Source organism: Ochotona princeps, chromosome 6 (assembly GCF_030435755.1).
Source record: "Ochotona princeps isolate mOchPri1 chromosome 6, mOchPri1.hap1, whole genome shotgun sequence".
NCBI classification, from domain to species: Eukaryota; Metazoa; Chordata; class Mammalia; order Lagomorpha; family Ochotonidae; genus Ochotona; species Ochotona princeps.
The window spans coordinates 32,513,950-32,533,196 of NC_080837.1; the positions used below are offsets into that span (position 1 = coordinate 32,513,950).

At 41.4% G+C, this 19,247-nt stretch overlaps 1 protein-coding gene across 1 annotated transcript in view; it reads left to right on the top strand.

The window, feature by feature from the left end:
- Nucleotides 1-13,096, top strand: part of LOC131480443 (basic salivary proline-rich protein 1-like) — a 63,702-nt gene extending 50,606 nt beyond the window's left edge. The window contains exons 2-3 of the mRNA XM_058665285.1: nucleotides 11,245-12,404; nucleotides 13,035-13,096. Coding sequence (XP_058521268.1) covers nucleotides 11,245-12,404; nucleotides 13,035-13,096 — 1,222 coding nt within the window. The remainder of the gene's footprint in view (nucleotides 1-11,244; nucleotides 12,405-13,034) is intronic.
- The last annotated feature ends 6,151 nt before the right edge of the window (nucleotides 13,097-19,247 follow it).

A 19,247-nucleotide genomic window follows, 5' to 3' on the forward strand; every position in this document is an offset into this window, starting at 1 on the left:
GTATATTTAGAATCAGTGGAAACTGTAACCTTGTGCTAGTCCCTCATTCTAAGGTTTCACATTATCCTGAATTGTGTGCATCTTCAGAAACTTCCAATCATCTTACTTTTAAATACCTCGGCTTACAATATAAAAGGACTTACTGCTTATTTAAATTAAGACATTTCACATAGCTCTGTCTGCACTCTTCCAAAATACTCAATTAACATAAGCTACCTTCCAGAGGATTTACTTTAAGTCAGGTGGAAAGGAATATTATTTCAGAAGCCAATCAAAGATTAAAACAAAACAAAACAAATGAATGCAGAGCAAAGCAAACAATTGCAGTAACATTAAGACTTCAATTTCCCCATACTTGGGAGGCGGGGATGGGATGGAGGGGCATGTCTTCTTTTCCCCTTTAAGGCATTCAGTCAAACACGGCTCTCTGGGCACCAGAACTAATCCAGAAGGTCTCCAAAGAGATACAACGTCCAAAATATTGAAGTCCCTTCTATATCAGTAGCTCAGAAAGTCTTTCTGTAGCCTCCAAAATAATGCAGGCTCAATTACCCTGAGGGAGCAATGAGGGGGTCAGTACCATTAATCATTCCCAGGACACTAAACGCCCTGAGAACAGTTCCAAGTCTGGCAACATTTCCAAGAGCTGAGCTCATCTCTGACAGCAGGCCATGCTGCCACCTGGAGGACAACAAGAAAGCACAGTTTCGCAGATGCCAGGCAGTACCCTCCAGGCCTGGAGCTGCACTGTGTGGCCCAGGCTGGATGAATACTCCCTTCTTCTTGAGCAGTTAACCCCGTTACCTCCTCCCGAATGTTAAGTTGCTTGTGGAACAAGCAGGTCCAATGGTAGTGGGACAAGGCACGTGCCTGGTGGTCTGTGCCTTCCCTGCTTTCCTTCATGCCCAACCTTACCTAGCTTGAAGCTCCATCTCTGAATGTACCTGTTTGTTCCCTTTATTCACCCATCTGGCAGGCTACTCTGGGATGTATCACACTCTGTCCTAGAAACAAATACATGGCTCTACACTCTCTATGGCATAACTGAAAATGTGTAAAAAAAAAAAAGTAAAAGATTGTATCCAATCATGGTGAGTACGAGGGAGCAACAGATCCTGTGGAATCCAGTGGAGAGATACTGAACCCGCCAGGTCAACAACGAAAGGTCACTGGAAGCATCTCCAGCATAAGGAGTTATTTAGCGGTACTGCAGAAGTAACAAGCTTACAGTTATGCAGACTGACAGGTTTGTGGTCAAATAGGCTATCAAAACCAGAAATCATATAATCTTTCCAATTTTCAATTTCCTCACTTGTACATTTTGTTAGTAATATTTAAACTATAGAATTATCAGAAGGGAGAGAAATTTTATGTTTCAAAGAGCTGGGAGAGACAGCTTGATACCAAACACCAATTTTTTGGTTTTAAATATCATAGCCCTAGCAGAGCAAGCTGTATTTAACATAGCCGAGAAAAGGGGACCGGCTAGGATGACACAGGCTACGCCAGGTGAGAAAGCAGTGTTCAGAGGCATCACAGCATCACAGCACACTTCCTTTCTTACTTCTCCATGTCCATGTATCCTCTTATTTTGTTTTGTTTTTCCCACTGCCCCTACTCAACACTCACAGGAATGTTAAGAGACCCATTTGCTTACAGGATGTGACACACATTTTTAAGGTTCAGTTTGCCCAGCTGGTTTGGAGGGCAAATAGGACCTGGAAGTAGCACCCTCCCCTTTTTTGTTCAATTGAATTCACCTCTTGGGTAATTGGTAGAGAAGGTAGCAAGCAGACAGTGACACTGATTAAATGCTGGCACTCTGCTGGCACAGAAAGTTTGAGTGAGCTACAGTGACATCTCCTGGTAAGACAAAGGGAGTAGCATTTGTCACAAAGTTTCCATGCTTTTATAACTTCATGATCAAAAGCAATAAATATATGAACATATATTTTTCCACATGAAGTGTTCACCTCATTGGGAAAGAAGTTTGTGGAGACAGACACATACATACATCCATTTTAAAAAAACAGCTGAATCAAAGGTGAAATGTTTTGTTTTTATTTCATGACATCAAATAACTACTTTGAGTCTTAAAAAAATCTTTCATTAATCTATTTCAGACTTTCATATATAAAGCCATAGACAAAACTATTCTAAGAAATAGACTATAAGGTGAGTAGCTTTAGGTACTATTTCCCACCAGATTTCTCTGTGAAATGCTAGACATACTTCCCACCTTATTGAATACCCTAATATTCTCACTTTAACTCCACTAACTCCTTATTTTCAACAGCAGTTTCCACAGACCTTCCCTTGTCCAAAGAAGTTTAAATTCTAGAGTCCTCTAATCCATCTGTTAACCTTTTCTCCATCTTAAACCTGCCTCTTTCGAAAGTCTTTATTTTGAAAAGCATTTTTAAGGCCCTATCAACTATAGCTAAAATGATGACTGTTAATGACCTATATATCTAATTAGTGGCATAGAGCTTGCAAATATGAACTTAGATCCTCTGTAAATCCAACTCCACGAATGTAATAGAATCTTAGTCATCCAACCATCATACATTCATCTACTAATCCATCTACCAATCCATTATTTAGCTGTCCTCTACGTGCAAGGCTCTCTGAGTGTTATTTGGGAAAATAAGTAATTGCTTCATAGACATGATCCCTGTTTTACAGACTTTAAATGTTAGAAATCACATGGAGAGAAAAAAAATAACCAACCAATCAACCAAAAAATAATAATAAAGAAGAAAAGAAAATAGAAACATTCAAAGACCTGAAGGAGAAGAAAAAGCTATGGAATCAGCTAAGAGTATTCTAACCCAAGAGAAAGGCACACAGAAAGACCCTCTGACAAAACAGGGATTGTTTTCACATGGAAATAGTGAAGAACATCTTCACTATTAGTGAAGAGTGGCAAGAGTTAAAGATGATGGGCGTGACCTTGATCATTCTACTCAAAGCAAATGAGAAGCCCTTGAGTGTTTTTAAACAAAGACTGTAATACAACTTGTCTTGACGAACAGTAATGCATAACAGTACTTCATTCTAGATACTCACTTGATCTTCCTAACAACTTTGCAAGATAGGCATTCATATCCTCAGTTTTACTGCTGATAAAGTGGAGGAGAAGCAACCCACCCTCACTCTCACACCTAGTAAATTTGCAGTGCTGGAACTCTATTCAGGCAGACTCTCCATGGTGTCCATGCTTCACACCATGCAATATGCCCTCCCAGGTGATTATTTCTGCAACTGCAAGAATGGAAAGAGTCTGGGTAGGAACGATGGCATGTTGGGTCAGACAACAGCAGTGAAGATGGTGAAAACTGCAAGGATTTGTGGGGTGGGTATCTGTCTCAGCAGCAAAATGACAACTGAGATGTGCATATCCCACATCAGAGTGCCTGACTGCAATATCCACCTTTAACTCTTGTCTTCAGCTTCCAGCCAGTGAAGAACCTGGGAGACAGAAAGGAAAGCTCAAGTTGTTGGGTTCTTGCCACCTGCCTTGAAAGCTTGCACAGAGTTCCTGGCTCCAAGGTGATGCCTCAGTTCTGCTCCAGCCATTGCAGGTATCTGAGGATCAGACTGGTAGATGTCTTTGTTTATGTCCCTCAAATAGACGGATGAAATGTAATACATGGATTTCTAATGCATTTTGGAGTAAATTATTTGGGATTTGGTGGACTGGAGGTGCTAACTAGGAGGAAGGCCAGCTGAGAGCGAGTCTTCTGTAACAGCTCAACCACACTTTTGAGATGGATTTCTGCACTATGTTTATCCTATGGATATTTTTCTGTTACCAAATCTTCCCACCAAGTTTTCTTTTACCAAGCCATGCATCTATTCAGAGAATTTGCTATATGGAGTACTTACCACTTCACTGTCTCCTGGCATACCCTTTTAACAAGCTTTGTTTTTCCATAAGTCTTACACACATACATACACAAAATTATACCATATATTGTAGTTTTATTTTAATACCACATCATCTATTTTCAATTTATCAATAACTACTACTTGAAAAAATGCTTTTTATGTGATGCTAGACATTCTGTCTTCTTAAGAATATATTATACTTTATTGGGTTCCCCCCTCTATGTTAAGGCAGGTGTGTTATTTGTGATTTTTCACTATTCTAAGTAATTTCTTTTACATAAACACTTGACTGAAGTCCTGATTATTTCCCAAGGCTAAACAACTAAAATTGGAAATTCTAGACCTAATAGAATAGTCTTATCCATTGATAGATTACATTAACATATTTCTGCACTGCATTATACTAAGACGCAACCTTTGAAATCCCACCAGCGCTATGCGAAAAGAAACTTGGAAAAAGACAGATGACTGGAACAAATGCTGGCAGACAGGTGTGTCAAGGGGGTATCCAAGAAAGTTCTTTTCTCATGGCTTCAGTGTCATCAGTGACTAGAAAACAAGGTCTTCAACTGAGAGCGAGGATGAAAACACAATACTTCTGTGTTTAAGGATCGAGGAGAACATATAGCCCTCTAGGAGACTGAATGGACTCAGGCAGCACAGTAAGATTACCTGATACCTTCAAAGACCTATTTAAGAGAAAGCAGCAGATTGAGAAACTGGCTTCCCAGATGAGCACTGGATTGAGCCCCCAGAGGCTCACTTTTGATCGACCTCCCTGCTATTGTGCTTGGGAAAGCAGCAGAAGATGACCAAAACACATGGGCCCATGCACCCACGTGGAAAACCTAGAAGTTCCTGGCTCTGGCTTCACACTGCTCCAAACCCAGCCACTGCAGCCATCTGAATAACCTCTTCTCTTTGTAATTCTGTTTTTCAAATAAATAAGTAAATAAATAAATATGTAAGACCCATTTAAGATGATGGACTATAAATCATATTCAAATAACTGCATTTTTCCTCAGATGTCATTGGCTCATACATGCAAAGTGCATGAGTTGGGTTGGAGGTAGCTCTCTAGTACACTGGCTGAATTGCCTGCCTCCCACATCGGAGTTCCTGGGCTGCCCCCAAATGCAGCTTCCTGCTGATGCACATCATAGGATGCAGCATGTTGTGGCTCTAGCGGGCAGCCCCTGCTGCCCACTCAAGAGACTTGAACTCAGTATCTGGCTCCAGACTTCAGTCTAGCCCTGCTCCAGCTATTTGAGTATGTAGGAATTGCACAGTGGATGAGAGATCTCCAGGCCTGTCTGACTGTATTTCTCTTCGTCTCTCTTTCAAATAAAATGAGGGCTGGGGGCGGGGGAATCATTTTAAAAGAGACAGTTGGATTTAATCAGGTTTAAACTTCCAGCTCTTTATCTCTAGCCAAGATTGTTAGGCTGATCTTCAGACCACTATATAGTGCTTCCGGCTGAACTTCCTGGATTCGACAAGGGCGCCCTCCTTTTCTGCCCGTCCCCAGCCCCTTTGTGCCAGAAACCACAGTGCATTCTTCCTTTACCTGCTAAGTTTTTTATTTTAACTTGGGTTTTCCTATTACGCTTTCCTATATCACCCCCTCATTCCGAATTGAGACAAAAGCCCGTTCTCACAGCTCTTCAAATACCCCATGTTAAAATTTATCATTTCATTGACTATGCTTATGCAATATCTTTATTCCTCATTTTATTCTAAATTCCTTCATGGCACAACCTTTCAATTTCTTTTTGATGCACATTTCTTTTTTCAATACCTGGTAAATAGCAAGCCTTCATCCAACTTTTTTCTTCCCAATTAAGGTATAAATTTGCTTAAAGATTTCATTATTTGCTTTAGTCATACCTGTACTATGGCCTCATAAAAACAGGCCTAATCATAAATTACTGAATTATTAGTCAAATGAATAAAATTTGACACAAGGATTCACTTCCACATATTGTTTGCACCTAAAACTTATTCTTATCTATTTTGTCTTAGATCCACAGTAATAATTAAAATGCATGCCACATTTGTGTAAAATTCATTTTAATTTTCTCAACATTTTCATACCTCAATATGACTATAATACTTTTTCTTCAAAAATAAATGTCAAGTTAAATTATAACTTAGGGGATGTCTTCAAGCAGAAAAGTATCTTTCTGTTAAATCTATGAGAAAAGATGAACATTTGATCAATTCATTGGGAAAAGTAAGATTGTTCATGCTGGATATAACATGACACAAACATATAAAAAGCTACCAAATCACAGTATAATAAGTTTGATTTTAATAAGCAGGAATTTATAGTTCATATATCTTTGCCTTGTGAGATTATCTACAGAATACATACTGAAAAAAATGCACAGAATAGTTTGGACTTAACTCTTTCATTTTTATTTGGTCATTCTACCTGTAGGCATAGAAATGCAAAAGAAAAAAGACAAATTTGAACAGAATAACAAACCATGGGAATTGCAGATACACTACAATTCTCTCACTGCATTCCTCACTTATAAACTGTAACGGGAAAGTAAAGATGAAAGAACCTTCAATTGTCCTTAGAGAATAACATAGATTTCCTCTTAGATCTATACAGGCAGCTACTCTTAAAAATTAATTCACTTGGTAAATGTTCAAATATTTTCCTCACTTTTCCTTGTACATTTATTTTCTATGCTCTAAAGGAAATTGATATTATTCAGTTCGTGAGCTCACCTTCATGTCCCCCAAGAGTTAATGCATACCTGAACAAGTTGATGAGGGATAGTAAACTGGCTTCTAAATCTCACAGGGATAATTTGAAGACAAATTCTCTGCCCATATATTATTAATTATATATTTAGGACCTTAGCTAGCTTATTTCTGAGGGGCTTTAGAGATCAAAAGGAACATGGAAAAAAAAGTGTAGAGAATCAAAGCTGAAACATCCATTGGAATTGAACTGCACAATCAGAATTTACTCCAGCACTCTGTGGCAATGTAATCTATAAATAATCCTCTGAGCTTCACTTGCCAATTAGGAATCATCACAAGACAGGCACCTTAGATGTCAGTAGTTAATTTCATGTCAGTGAAACATTAATTTGATGAAAATTTCAAAGCTTTATGAACCATTTCTATCGTTTGAAGTACAGTAAACGTACTAATTCACTGATTTATATTGTAGGCAATGTACTTTCTAAAACACCAAGTTTAAATAATCAGTATTTATCATGGTTCTTTCAGTTAAGAACAGCAAACCCTTAAGTAAGGTATTCAAATATTAAAAGCAACTGAGAAAAAAAATGTCCATTCGGGACATAGAGTGGGAGGGCAATCAGATTTATATGAAAAGGTAGCTGGTCAGATTTTGAAGCTAAATTCATAGTTTGTGGCCCTAGGTATAAATAAACATGTCACCCTGGGTTAAGAGTGTAATTCTACTCTTTTCAAATTTTTTTCTTATTTTTTTCCTCTCTGAGTCAAAAAGAACAGTTTTGTGGGTGGTTTCTTTTAAAAGCTGAAAATGATTGTTGATTCAAGTACAAAGGGAAACAACCAGTGGGCACTTAAACTTAACTACTGTATTTAAGTGCAGTACTTAGAACAAATACTGTATTTACATAGCCAGAAATTTCAAAAGCTGCTAGCCTGGTGGGACTGGACTGCCATCAGAATTGCCACACCTGTCAATCAGACCCAGTACAGCAAGCTGAAAAGCCAAGGAGAGAAGCTGAGGGGAACTAAAAAGAGAAGTGTCTGCAAGTTTCTGCTACCGTGATGCCATCATTACCTTTTCCAGAACGTGTTTTAGTCCTTGCATCCTCAGACCACTTGAGGGTACCTAGGGGGGAGTTCTTTCTAATGAAAAGATTTGAAGATTTGATTTCTTTGCTTAACTCTTAGTGATGTAACAGGTGTTCATACTCACTTTGAGGGTCTGTGTCATCCCATACAAAAACAAACAAAACAAAACAAATGTATCCTGACAGAGAAAATACATATACACGTAGAATATGATAAGGTCATTGGGACAGCACACGTATGCATTGCATAAAGAACTGTACAATGAACAGATGAGAGCTCTGATTGGTTCTGTGTTTTCTTGTTTTCAAAGAGATTACTTAAGAAATTATTTTATCTATGACATGAAAGTAGTAATTTCTCAGGGAAAAAGGCATATGCCAATACACAATCATTATCACTGTGTTACAACTTCATTTCCATTACAAATGAGTTTCTGGCTACATCTAGTTTGAAAACTGAATGTCAAACATCATCTTCCTTAGTAAGCACCAAACTCATAGAAGAAACTAAGCTTTGGAAATAAAATGTTCCCCAGCTAAACACTGAGAGTTTTCATTTTTACAGAACCACCACAGTTATCCTCAGACCCGCTGAAGAAATAAAAAAGCCTAAGAATGCCAACAGTAGGTAATTTTCAGTAGGTAGAAGAAAAAGTTAATGGTATTAAAGCCAACATTTAAATGCAACAAAGCATAAACACCATGAAGCTCTATCATTTTGCCTTACGATTTTGAAATTCATGCCTGAATTACTCACATGGACATTACACATTACATGGCTTGGACATTAGAGATCAAGGAAGGATTTTATTCAATGAAACCTGCCTTTCTGTTTACAAGCTGCTTTGACAGTTTCCAATTTTAATGAAAGTTATTCTTTCTTTATCACTCACCCCATTAATTCCCCTGTGTTTTAAGGGGAGCTTTCCTGACTAGATTATGGGAAAGATATTTATTTATAAATATATGGCATGGAAGGAAAAATACCAAGAGTCAGATCTAACTGAGTATTCATTTAAAATGGAATCATTTTGAGAAAGAAAAAGGTTCAACATAAATTCAATGAGGAAACGAATGATGGTATATAGCACAAATAATTCTCTATTTGGGGGTCCTGAGAAATTTCAGCAAGTGGTTGTGGAGTCATGAATGTTTGTAATTCATTAGCTACTATGTTAAAATGCAAAGCACACCATGACATCAATGATGTTCTTTTAAATCTCAACAAACAGGCTATTACAATTAAAGCACTCGTGAAAGACAGTATACTTAATGTAGAACTTGAGGGGACTTCAGTGTTTTCATAACAATACTTTAATAGTATTTCATAATTCTATGGAAAGATGAAAACATCTTGACACTGACTCCAAATTGCATGTTTATATAAACCAACCTTTTACAAATACTTAGTAATAGCCAGCATTTCTATCTGAAAAAATCTTTTCCTCAGGATCTCTTAATAAGATTTTAGTGTATCTTTAATAACCACTGTCAGCTTAAAGAACATTGTTTTTCAAATAGTGAAAATAATCACACTTTATTGAAGTGCATTTGAAATGAAGTGCTTTATTTCCCTTCCTCACTTTCCATCTTCCTTCAGCTCCCAGACAACAAAACAATGGTTCTTTCTTCAAGGGGCAGAGTAAACTCAAGAAACACAAATGGTCAGGGGCCTCACAGCAGAAACATTATGGCTTCATAGGGTCCTCTTTTTTTCTTTGTTTCTTTAGGATGACACAAGTCTAGAAGGACCTTTTACAACATACGTTAAAGTAATCCAGATTTCAATGATTTAATTGTCTTGGCAACCCCTAAACATTGCTCACTGATCAAGAAGACCAAAATAATTAAGTTCTGTTCTTTGTACAAACATGATTTAGTGCAGGAACCAATCTGGGTAAGAACTGAGAGTCTGAAGAACTGAGAAGGTGAAGAAGCTACTATCTGCAGTGGGTCACGTGGGGAGGCGGGTAACTGCGCACACAGTTGACACACAGTGGTGGATACGTTTCATGTCTTAATCTTCCCTAGCATCCGGATGCTTTATGGTTCATGTTGATCCTGTGGTAAGCTGGACACAGTACACAACAGACAAACAAAAGGACGATTCAGGAGAATGCACTGCATTTGAAGAACACGACAGATACTGGAAATAAAAAGTAATGACAGAGTGAAACCATGAAAGTTTTTCCAAAGCCCCCACACCCCCCAAAAAAGAAGAAATACAAATGTTCTATGAAAAGCACTGAGGTTATGGACATTAAGAATGGTGAGCAAAGGGAGAAGGGAACACCATATACTTTTTAGTACATATGTTTCAGGAGCTGTGAGTGTGGCTTGGATGCCTACCCACGTTTCCATGTTTATGTATTAGCTACCAACTCTCTGTTACCTGCTTAGAATAAATCATGTCGCTTTCCATACCCTAGATAGCACTCTCACTACATGTTGTGGTCAGCGAGAAGTACTCATATCAGGTATTTCTCCTGGGGGCTGGAACTCCAGGCTTCAGCAAACTCATAGCTTAGCAGGTCTATGCAGCACATCAAAGTAAAATATGGCCAGGGCAGTTTCAGTTGGGTGTGAAAGTAACTACCAGGATTTACAAACAGCTACAATGCAATTAATACAAAACACACATAACATTACGAGCTACAAATACACATATAAATATCACATGCACACATAATTTCAAACCTCTCTAGCCAAGCGTTTATTTCGACGACTACCCACAGACCTTAGGAAAAGCAGAAACATGTCTCTGTGCAAAATGAATCTTTCTTTGCAGTGGGCTAAAGAACGGGCACCAAAGACAGGTGACACCATTGTAATATAAGGAATCGAAAAAGTCAAGAAAGGCTATCTACCGTCAGGCGAAAACAATGTACAGGCGGGGCCTTTCTGCTTCCCCTGCTTAGGGCTTCCAAGTCCCTGTGTACTGGGGTACACAAGCCTACCCTGGGGATGGGAGAATGTTAGCATGCAACCACAGCAAGCGTCCTGGATGCCTGCTGAGGGGCTTGGCCATGGGTAGAACGGAGACTGCACTTTATTTTGTAAAGCGCAGTCTTAGTCCAGAACCATAGAATTTAACTAGCTGCAGGCATTTATATTAGTGGGGGGAAAAACTAGTGGGAGGAGGTGAAAAAGAATCCCCACCCAGGAACCCTGAAGGGAAACAGGTGCTAGCTCCAGAGAACAGCCAGCTGCCAGTAACACTTAAACTCCATCTTCGTTACTCTGAAAACAATCTCAGTGCGGGGGGCGGGGGGGAACGATGCCTGGGTTCTGAAGGTTTCCTTCAACCGGCTGTCTCAGTGAATTAGAGTCAGATCTAAGTTTCGCACTCCGGAGAGGTTTTCGCTGTGGACTACTATTGCCCTTCCGGCTAATAGAACTCTGTTCCCAAAAAGGCCAGGCCCCTTTCCTCTCGCCAGCCTCGACCCTCACTCCTCCAAGTAGTCACTTTTATTGACAGCTTCAGGAACAGTGTCCGTGTCGCTCAGCCCGGCACCAAGCCCGGTCACCGGGAACAATGAAACAGACACGGGACCCACCCAACGAACGCCTTTCCGCACGCCGCGCGCAAACCTGCCGGCGCGGGACGCTGGGGGCCTCGGGTCCTCGGGACCCTGGACGCTTCCCCTCCAAGCCCTCGGGGACGGCCGGAAGGCAGGTCGTTTTCTGCGCCCCAGACATCCGAGTTCACCCCGTCAGCCCTGCCTCGCAACACCCACCAGTCAAAGCTGTTGTTATCTAAAAAAGAAAATCCCGAGAAGGGGGCGGCGCAGGGTCCAGCCGGCTGCCCACCGGGTCCAACTCGCCCTGCTGGGAGGATTCGGCGCTCACTGGCTCTGGTGCCCGCGGCTTCTGGAAACCCCGACGGATTTGAGGTGGGGGTAAGAGGTGGGGCCAGGAGCCATAAAGTGGCTTCCGCTCCGTCTTCTCCGCACACCCCTACGCACACACCCCTCGGCCAGGAGAAGCTCTGGGATCCGGCAAGACACACACAAAAGAAGGGTAGCATCAGTGCCAAGAACTCTGCCGCCGCCTCCATACGCGCGGCGCACAGGCACCGGGCAGCCGGGCCTCCGGGCCGGGTCCCCGCACCGCCCGGGGCGCGCCAGGGAGCCAAGAGCATCCCTGGACGCCTCCGGAGCTTCCAGGCGCGCGTCTCGCCCCCTTCAGGTGCTCCTCAGCCCGCAGATAAAGACGCTGAGGCGGCGGAAGGGAAAGGAAGAGCGAAGGAGAGACTTACTTTGGGGGGCCGAAGGCTCTGCCGGACTCCCGCGTCGGACTCGGCAGGTGTCTGGCGCGGCGGGCCCAGGCGGAAGGCTCTGGCACAGCTCCGCGCAGGGGCTCCACTTGGCGAGCACCGGGAACTCCCCGCGCCACCGGGCCCCGCGCCGCGCGCTCCTCGCTGTCGCCGAGCCACGCAGCCTCGCTCCCCCGCCGCCGCCTCGGCCGGGGCGGGTCTCTACCCTCCTCGCGCGCGGCTCCACCGCTCCCGGCACAGACCACACCCTGTCACCTCGCAGCCCTCCGCTCCTTCCTCTGTGACACTTCCCCCCCGTTACTCGGCGGTCTGCGTCTCCCACCCCCCTCAGCCCACGTGCTCCTGCCGCTCCCTGGGCTCGCAACTTCCCCTGCCGGGAGCCCCCACCCGCACGCTGAAAACCCCGCGGTCACCAGGCCGGGCAAAAGGTGGCGGGGTCCTGGTCCGCCGGGCCGCGTGTCGGCGCAGGGGCGCGCTTTTTTTTTTTTTTTTTTTTTTTTTTACTGCGAAGGTCGAGGGCTATTGCGTGGTATTATGTAAGGATAGATGTCTTAATCAGTCATGTATACTTTCCATATTGTAAAAATTCGTTCCCGGTGCTACTTAGAGTGAGATTCTTATCAGCTGTTCACTGGGCTTTGGGGTTAGACTGTCAGCCCAGCTTTTCCCATAGGCACAAAACCAGGAAAGTTAAGAATATCCCCCTTCAACCCCATCCAAAACAAACATGCCATTTCCTAGTGACTCCTGTCTGGTTGTCGTCGTCCTCCGCTAACGCTAGCTGGGTGTTTACATTTCCCTGTTCCTATAGACAAAGTTGGAAGGTCCCTCCCAAGGCTCGCTTCAGCACTGGGTTTCATGATAGCGCCAACTGCCCAAATGGGATTTTTCTCTTTGCATCACGGCCTCTAGAAGTTTCTCTAGGCAGAGCTTCACACCCCTAACAGTATCAGCAGCTCCTACAATAGTCCTTGCCACACAGTGCTCCGGAAACGTTCAGGAACTGAAATCCTTTCAATGATGAAGCAAGCTTTGATGATTTTATGTCTTTTTTACAGAAGTGAGGATTTCAGTCGCCAGCTTCCATGGATCCCAAATGATTGTCCCTGTACACAACTAAGGCGTGTTGCCTTTAGCCAGATGGTTTTTCACACATTTCCTTCGGTTTTCCTTGCAGGCATTACTTACTTTTTCTAACAGGAAGCTCAGGATGTAGGTAACTTTTTGACTATTCAATGTAAAGCTGCTGGCCTCTGAGCTGGGACTCCTAATCACCTTACAGTACCACAAGCTGAGCCTGGCTGGTTTTGCCTGGTAAGATTCCTGATTGCCCACCTGCCCAGCCCCTGGCTGCAGCTGCCGCACAGCAGAAACTTGCCCAACCATCTTCCCTTCAGTGCCAGCATTTAATTTCCTTTCTTCCCCTTATGTTATTCTTGACCCCCTTAAGTCAGAGTTCTGAAAAACAAAATATCTCTTTAAGATCGTACCTTGTGGTACAATCTTAATTCTTCAACCTAAAGAAAGAAAGAAGGGGTGGTGGGGGAAGACAAGGACAGGAAAGAAAAAGAAGGGAAAGAAAAGCAGAGTAGACATGACATTGGAGGAGGGTGGTGTTACAAGGGTGTCTGCTCTCCGCCGTCCCGGTGTAGCCCTGGGATTCTTATCTCTGATTTCTCCTTGAAAACAAAACACAGCTCACCTTTATTAAGTTACGAACTCATGTAACAGGCACTTACTGCTCCAAGCACATTCACTTGTGGCTCTTTGAGGTCATAGGCACTACCTGTGGTCAGAAATAGAAGCAGACACACTCCAGGCTCCTGACTTCAGGGCTGTCATCTTGGATGGCCCTGGGCTGGCAGAGAGCACAATTACCTGTCTTTAAAAGGGGCAAGGGGCAGGTGGTGGAGCCAATCAGTTACAGGAGAAAGAGGGGCATTTGGTTCTCAGCATAATAAGAAAAAACATAACAATTCATATTTGTCATTGTCCTTAAATAATACAGTAATTAAGATACACCTATAGAACTTATAACTGATTTGAAATTCTCAATTTGTTACTCATTACCCAGCCATACTAGTGAAAATGCATGGTGATTTTATTTTCAATTTTGCTCTTGTTTAGGACATTAGCATTTTGCTTAATCATACATCAATAAACTAATTAGCAGAAACAGGAGTTATTCTTCAACAGGCATACATGTTTCAGGTAACCAAGGACATCAGGCTGTAGAGGTTGGCTGTACAGCATCACATCTGACAACATAGTCAACATTGATACCACTGACACACTATAAAATTGAAGAGTAGATCTCGGTTAAGTGTGCTTAAAAACTACGTTTAAGAAGTAATACTTGGAACACTTTTAAACATCTATTATGCAGCAATATAGTGAATTTGAAAAAAAAAATTTTTTTGGAATACTAATTTGTAAAATGAGAAAATGTTTAAACTCTTCCAAAATGTGATCCAAGATCTTTGGCCTCTTAGGGGTTCTTGTTACTGAAATTAAGAAGCTGAATAAACACATTTAACCTTTATTTTTTTTTTCTGAAGTCTAAGGCCGCCTGAAAAAAATATCTCTTAAAGATCAGACCTTGTGTTACAATCTTAATTCTTCAACCTAAAGAAAAAAAGAAGGGTTAACATTCTTTTTTTTTTTAACATGATTAACATTCAGTTGCAGATAATTAACAATGCTGCAATATTTAGACCAATAAATTGTCCATGCTTTGCAACCTGTTCTTAACCATGTAATAGTTGAGATTTGCAGACATTGCTGTACCAAAAGTTATTCATTGTTCATCTGAAATCAAGTTTAAAGGGGTGCTCTATTTTAATTTGATGAATCTGACAGCCCTTTTTTTGACAGCCTTTTACAAAATCCTTTAATTCCTCCTGCATTTTCTCATTTTATCCACTTTCCTCCAGTCTCCTTAAAGCAGTGCTGAAATGAAATCTGACCTATCACCACTGTCAGAGAAAAGAATGTGATTCCACCAATGAGGTATCTCCCACTGGATTACACTGTTTACTACGCTATTTATATTGAAATAATAACTCTTATAATTAATAGTTTAAATATAGGAGTCATATATATCATTTATTTTGTATTATATCATCGATTTCATAAGTATGTAGATGATATATTACTGTTTATAATAAATTTACTATAGTATGATTGTATTATAGGATGATTTTATTACTTTCACTCTGCTTACAATACATGATGAAATTACATGCTATGACATTTCTGATTATGTTTTAGTATATAATTATATGATAGTTGAATGATATGTTATTATATATGATATCCTATGAATTATATATAAATGAAAACTTGTTTTTCCTTTTGAACTACTTTACTCTCTTTCACTGATTTTGGATTTGGAAAAAATATTACTGGCCAGCATTAGGTGGATATTTTTGCCCTTTTTACATTCTTTCTACCATGCTTTCTGGCAACAAGATATACAGTTGATTGTACTAAAGACTAGATATACAGAGGACAATAGTTTATGTAGCCTTCACTGATAACAGGAAAAAGACAAAGCATAAAAATCACTAAACTGTAGAAGATTCCTCTTTTGTATTTTTTTTAAAGATTTATTTATTTTATTACAAAGTCAGATATACAGAGAGGAGGAGAGACAGAGAGGAAGATCTTCCATCTGATGATTCACTCCCCAAGTGAGCCGCAACAGCCAGTGCTGCACCCGTGTGGGAACCTGGAACCTCTTCCGGGTCTCCCACACGGGTGCAGGGTCCCAAGGATTTGGGCCATCCTCGACTGCTTTCCCAGGCCACAAGCAGGGAGCTGGATGGAAAGTGGAGCTTCCGGGATTAGAACCGGTGCCCATATGGGATCCCGGTGCGTTCAAGGCTAGGACTTTAGCTGCTAGGCCACGCTGCCGGGCCCGAAATTCCTCTTTTGTAGAAAAGAACACAAATGCTGATTCTATGGACTTTATATCTCTAAACTCTTTTTTTTTTTTAAAGATTTATTTGTTCTTAGTGCAAAGTCAGATATACAGAAAGAAGGCGAGACAGAGAGGAAGATCTTCACTCTGATAATTCACTCCCCAAGTGACTTCAAACAGCCAGAGCTGAGCTCGATCTGAAACCAGAGCTTCCTCCGGGTCTCCCATGCAGATGCAGGGTCCCAAGGATTTGGGCCGTCCTCAACTGCTTTCCCAGGTCAGAAGCAGGGAGCTGGATGGAAAAAAGGGCTGCCGAGCTTAGAAACAGCACCAATATGGGACCCTGGCGTGATAAAGGCGAGGACTTTAGCCAGTAGGCCACCACACTGAGCCCTGTGTCTCTAAACTCTTACTAATGTCATTGTTATCTCTTTTCACACACCTAGCATTCACTGGAAATAAAATTGCTTGCAGGCATGAGGAAAACACAGTTCCTGATTTCGATCCCAATGCCTTTTCTCTGTGTGTGTGTGTTTTAAGATTTATTTATTTTTATTGGAAAGGCAAATATACAGAAAGAAAGAAACAAAGAAAGATCTTTTGTCCTTTGGTTCACTGCCCAAGTGGCTGCAATGGCTGGAGTTGAGCGGACCTGCAGCTGGAAACCTGCCTGCTTCTTCTGTGTCTTCCAAGCAGGTGCTGGGTTCCAAGGCCTTGGGCCATCCTTGACTGCTTTCACTATAAACAGGAAGCTGGGTGGGAAGTGGAGCAGCCGGGACATGAACAGATGTCCATATGGGATCCAAGTATGTGCAATGTGATGATTTAGCCACTAAGCTGCTGCACACACTACTGCCCCCATCCTGCCCATGCCTTTTCTTAATAGTTGCGTGAACTTGGGAACTTTTCCTCTCTGAGTATCAATAATATGGTTAAAGTTTGGGTAAGCCGCACATTCTTGAATTGCTGCAAAATGATACTATCTCTTTAACTGTCAATTTGCTACACCTGTCTTCCCAGGAGTCATCTGCTGTATGTGCAAACCCTACCCCGGATGTGTAGCTGATATCTCTTTAACTGTCAATTTGCTACACCTGTCTTCCCAGGATTCATCTGCTGTATGCGCAAATCCCACCCCGGATGTGTGGCTGCTTGGGGTGGGGCCCCTCCCTGACTTATAAAAAGAGGCAGCTGGCCAAAGACTGTTCTCTTTGCAACGTGAGATGCTGTTTGCAAGATTGCTGCTGTTTTCTCTCTCTTCCGTGGATGGCTTTTAGATTTCTACAGTTCTGGCTTACAGGTACTATTTTTTGTTGGTTTTTCCCTCTCATGTACAGGCAACCTTTTGGCATACTCACATTGGTATATTTCTGTGTGGGGCAGCACATATGCACATGAATGCGTGTTGAACCTTCCATTGCTAACATCTGTTCCTGTTTGCACGAAGTACTTGTCTCTCTGTATCTCTGAGGGAGGCAGGAACCTGTATTGGAAACTAATATAGTCATTGCTCATATCATCAAGACTAATCCCATAACAGAGAGTGGAAATCACCCCGCAAAGTTATGAAGAAGATGGTTCAAGATGGTTCTGTCTACCGTATCTGTCAATACATGTAAGATACAGAGCGGCAAAGTTTTAGTTCTTAGTTTGCTTGGCTTTGTTTTTCCTTACCAGGTGTGAAGATTTCCACAGTGTCATTCCCCAGGCTTACCTACTACATTGGTTTGTCTGTAGTAAGCCTTCAAAGCATACTGGTGGAATAATGGATATAATTTCTATGCAAGTACTGCAAAATTGGCAAAGTTCTGTAGAATTTGGGGAGGTTAGTACTAATAACAATAATTAATAAGTAGTAGTAGGCAGCACAGCTGAGCCTTTGATTTTGCCTCTGCTTTGGAGAGCTGCCCTACAGAAAATGTTTGATGCTTTGCCTTTTTCATCTAAAAATTCAATTGAGAAAGACACTGTCTACAGAACAGCAACATCTATTGATCAGTGTAAAATGTTTCATTCATCCTGCTTTGCTCAGTAGAAATTCCCGTTCATCCTTCAAACACCTTTTACTGTATTTCATTTGCCGTATCTGTAGCAATGAACTAGTCTCTGCTAAATTTTATGGACACCTTCCCCATCTTCTTAAAATGGCTTTAATTTGTCTCCTGTATATGAAATGTTGAGCTCAGCCAGCCACAGTCAAGGCTTTGCCTCCACACCCGGTAGGAATACAAACTCCAACATCTCAGCACTGTTTTTTAACCAGATACCTTCTCAGACTTTCATAATCACTGCTTGTGCAATGGAAATAGAAGGGAAAGGTCAAAGGTCAACATGGTGAAAGCTGAGCTTTTTCAGGTGAATCTCCTTTGTTTAAGGAGTCTTTCCAAGCTCCTCCTCAATGAGTTTCACCTGCACCGCGTGCAAAGTTACAAACCACCACCACCTTTATCAGCACACTGCCTTGTGAATACACTGGGGGTTCAGTTTTCTCAAGAGAATGGAGAGAAGGTATTAGGCAAAAAACTAGTAGTTTTTATGGCAATATCTTCACATTTCCCTTTCATCTTCTAAGTTCTGATTTGTTACCCAGTTGTCATCTTTAATGTTTTGTAAATTGAATAATTTCCTCATCTCTTTTTGAATTATTTTCTCTACTGACTCCTTTATTATTCCTTCCTATTTGTTTGTTACTTAATTCTTCATTGCTTATATATTTCACTTTAAATTGCATTTGTATGTTTTTTTGGCTTCATTCAAATCTGAACTGCCCAAACTGTTCATAGTTTCCTGTCAGCCATCTCCGGTTCTTGCTGTTGGGCCTTACAACCACTGACTTTAAATGTTTTCTCTACTCAATCTCGATGCTTTCAGGATGTTTGATATCTTGTAAAACTGGGAAAGATTAGATTGTGATAGATCTGGCATTTGCTTCAAAATCACCCAGTGTTGGAAGGAAGGCAAAATTCAGTGGTGTGCAAAGCATAAGATTAGCTATGAAATTATTGACCCTTGGTGATGCATGTGTGGAAGTTTATTATATTTCTGACTTTATATATATTTTGATATTTATGTAATGGAATATGATAAAATTAATGTTTGGCTTGATTCTCTGTTTTGCATTTTGCTGAAGTATAATGCTTTTTCCCTGAAGTCTCTTTGAAGGCCTGGGAAGCTTTAGACTCTGTCTTGGCCACCTTCTTGCTGGGTGTCTTTTTTCACAGTGATATCATTCTTCCACATTCTTCCCACATCTGACTCTCAGTCATTTAACCACATTGCAAGCACAGGATGGGGTGAGGGTGGGCCCTTTCTGTCCTCTCCCTCTTCCCATGAGCGAGTTTTCAGGAAA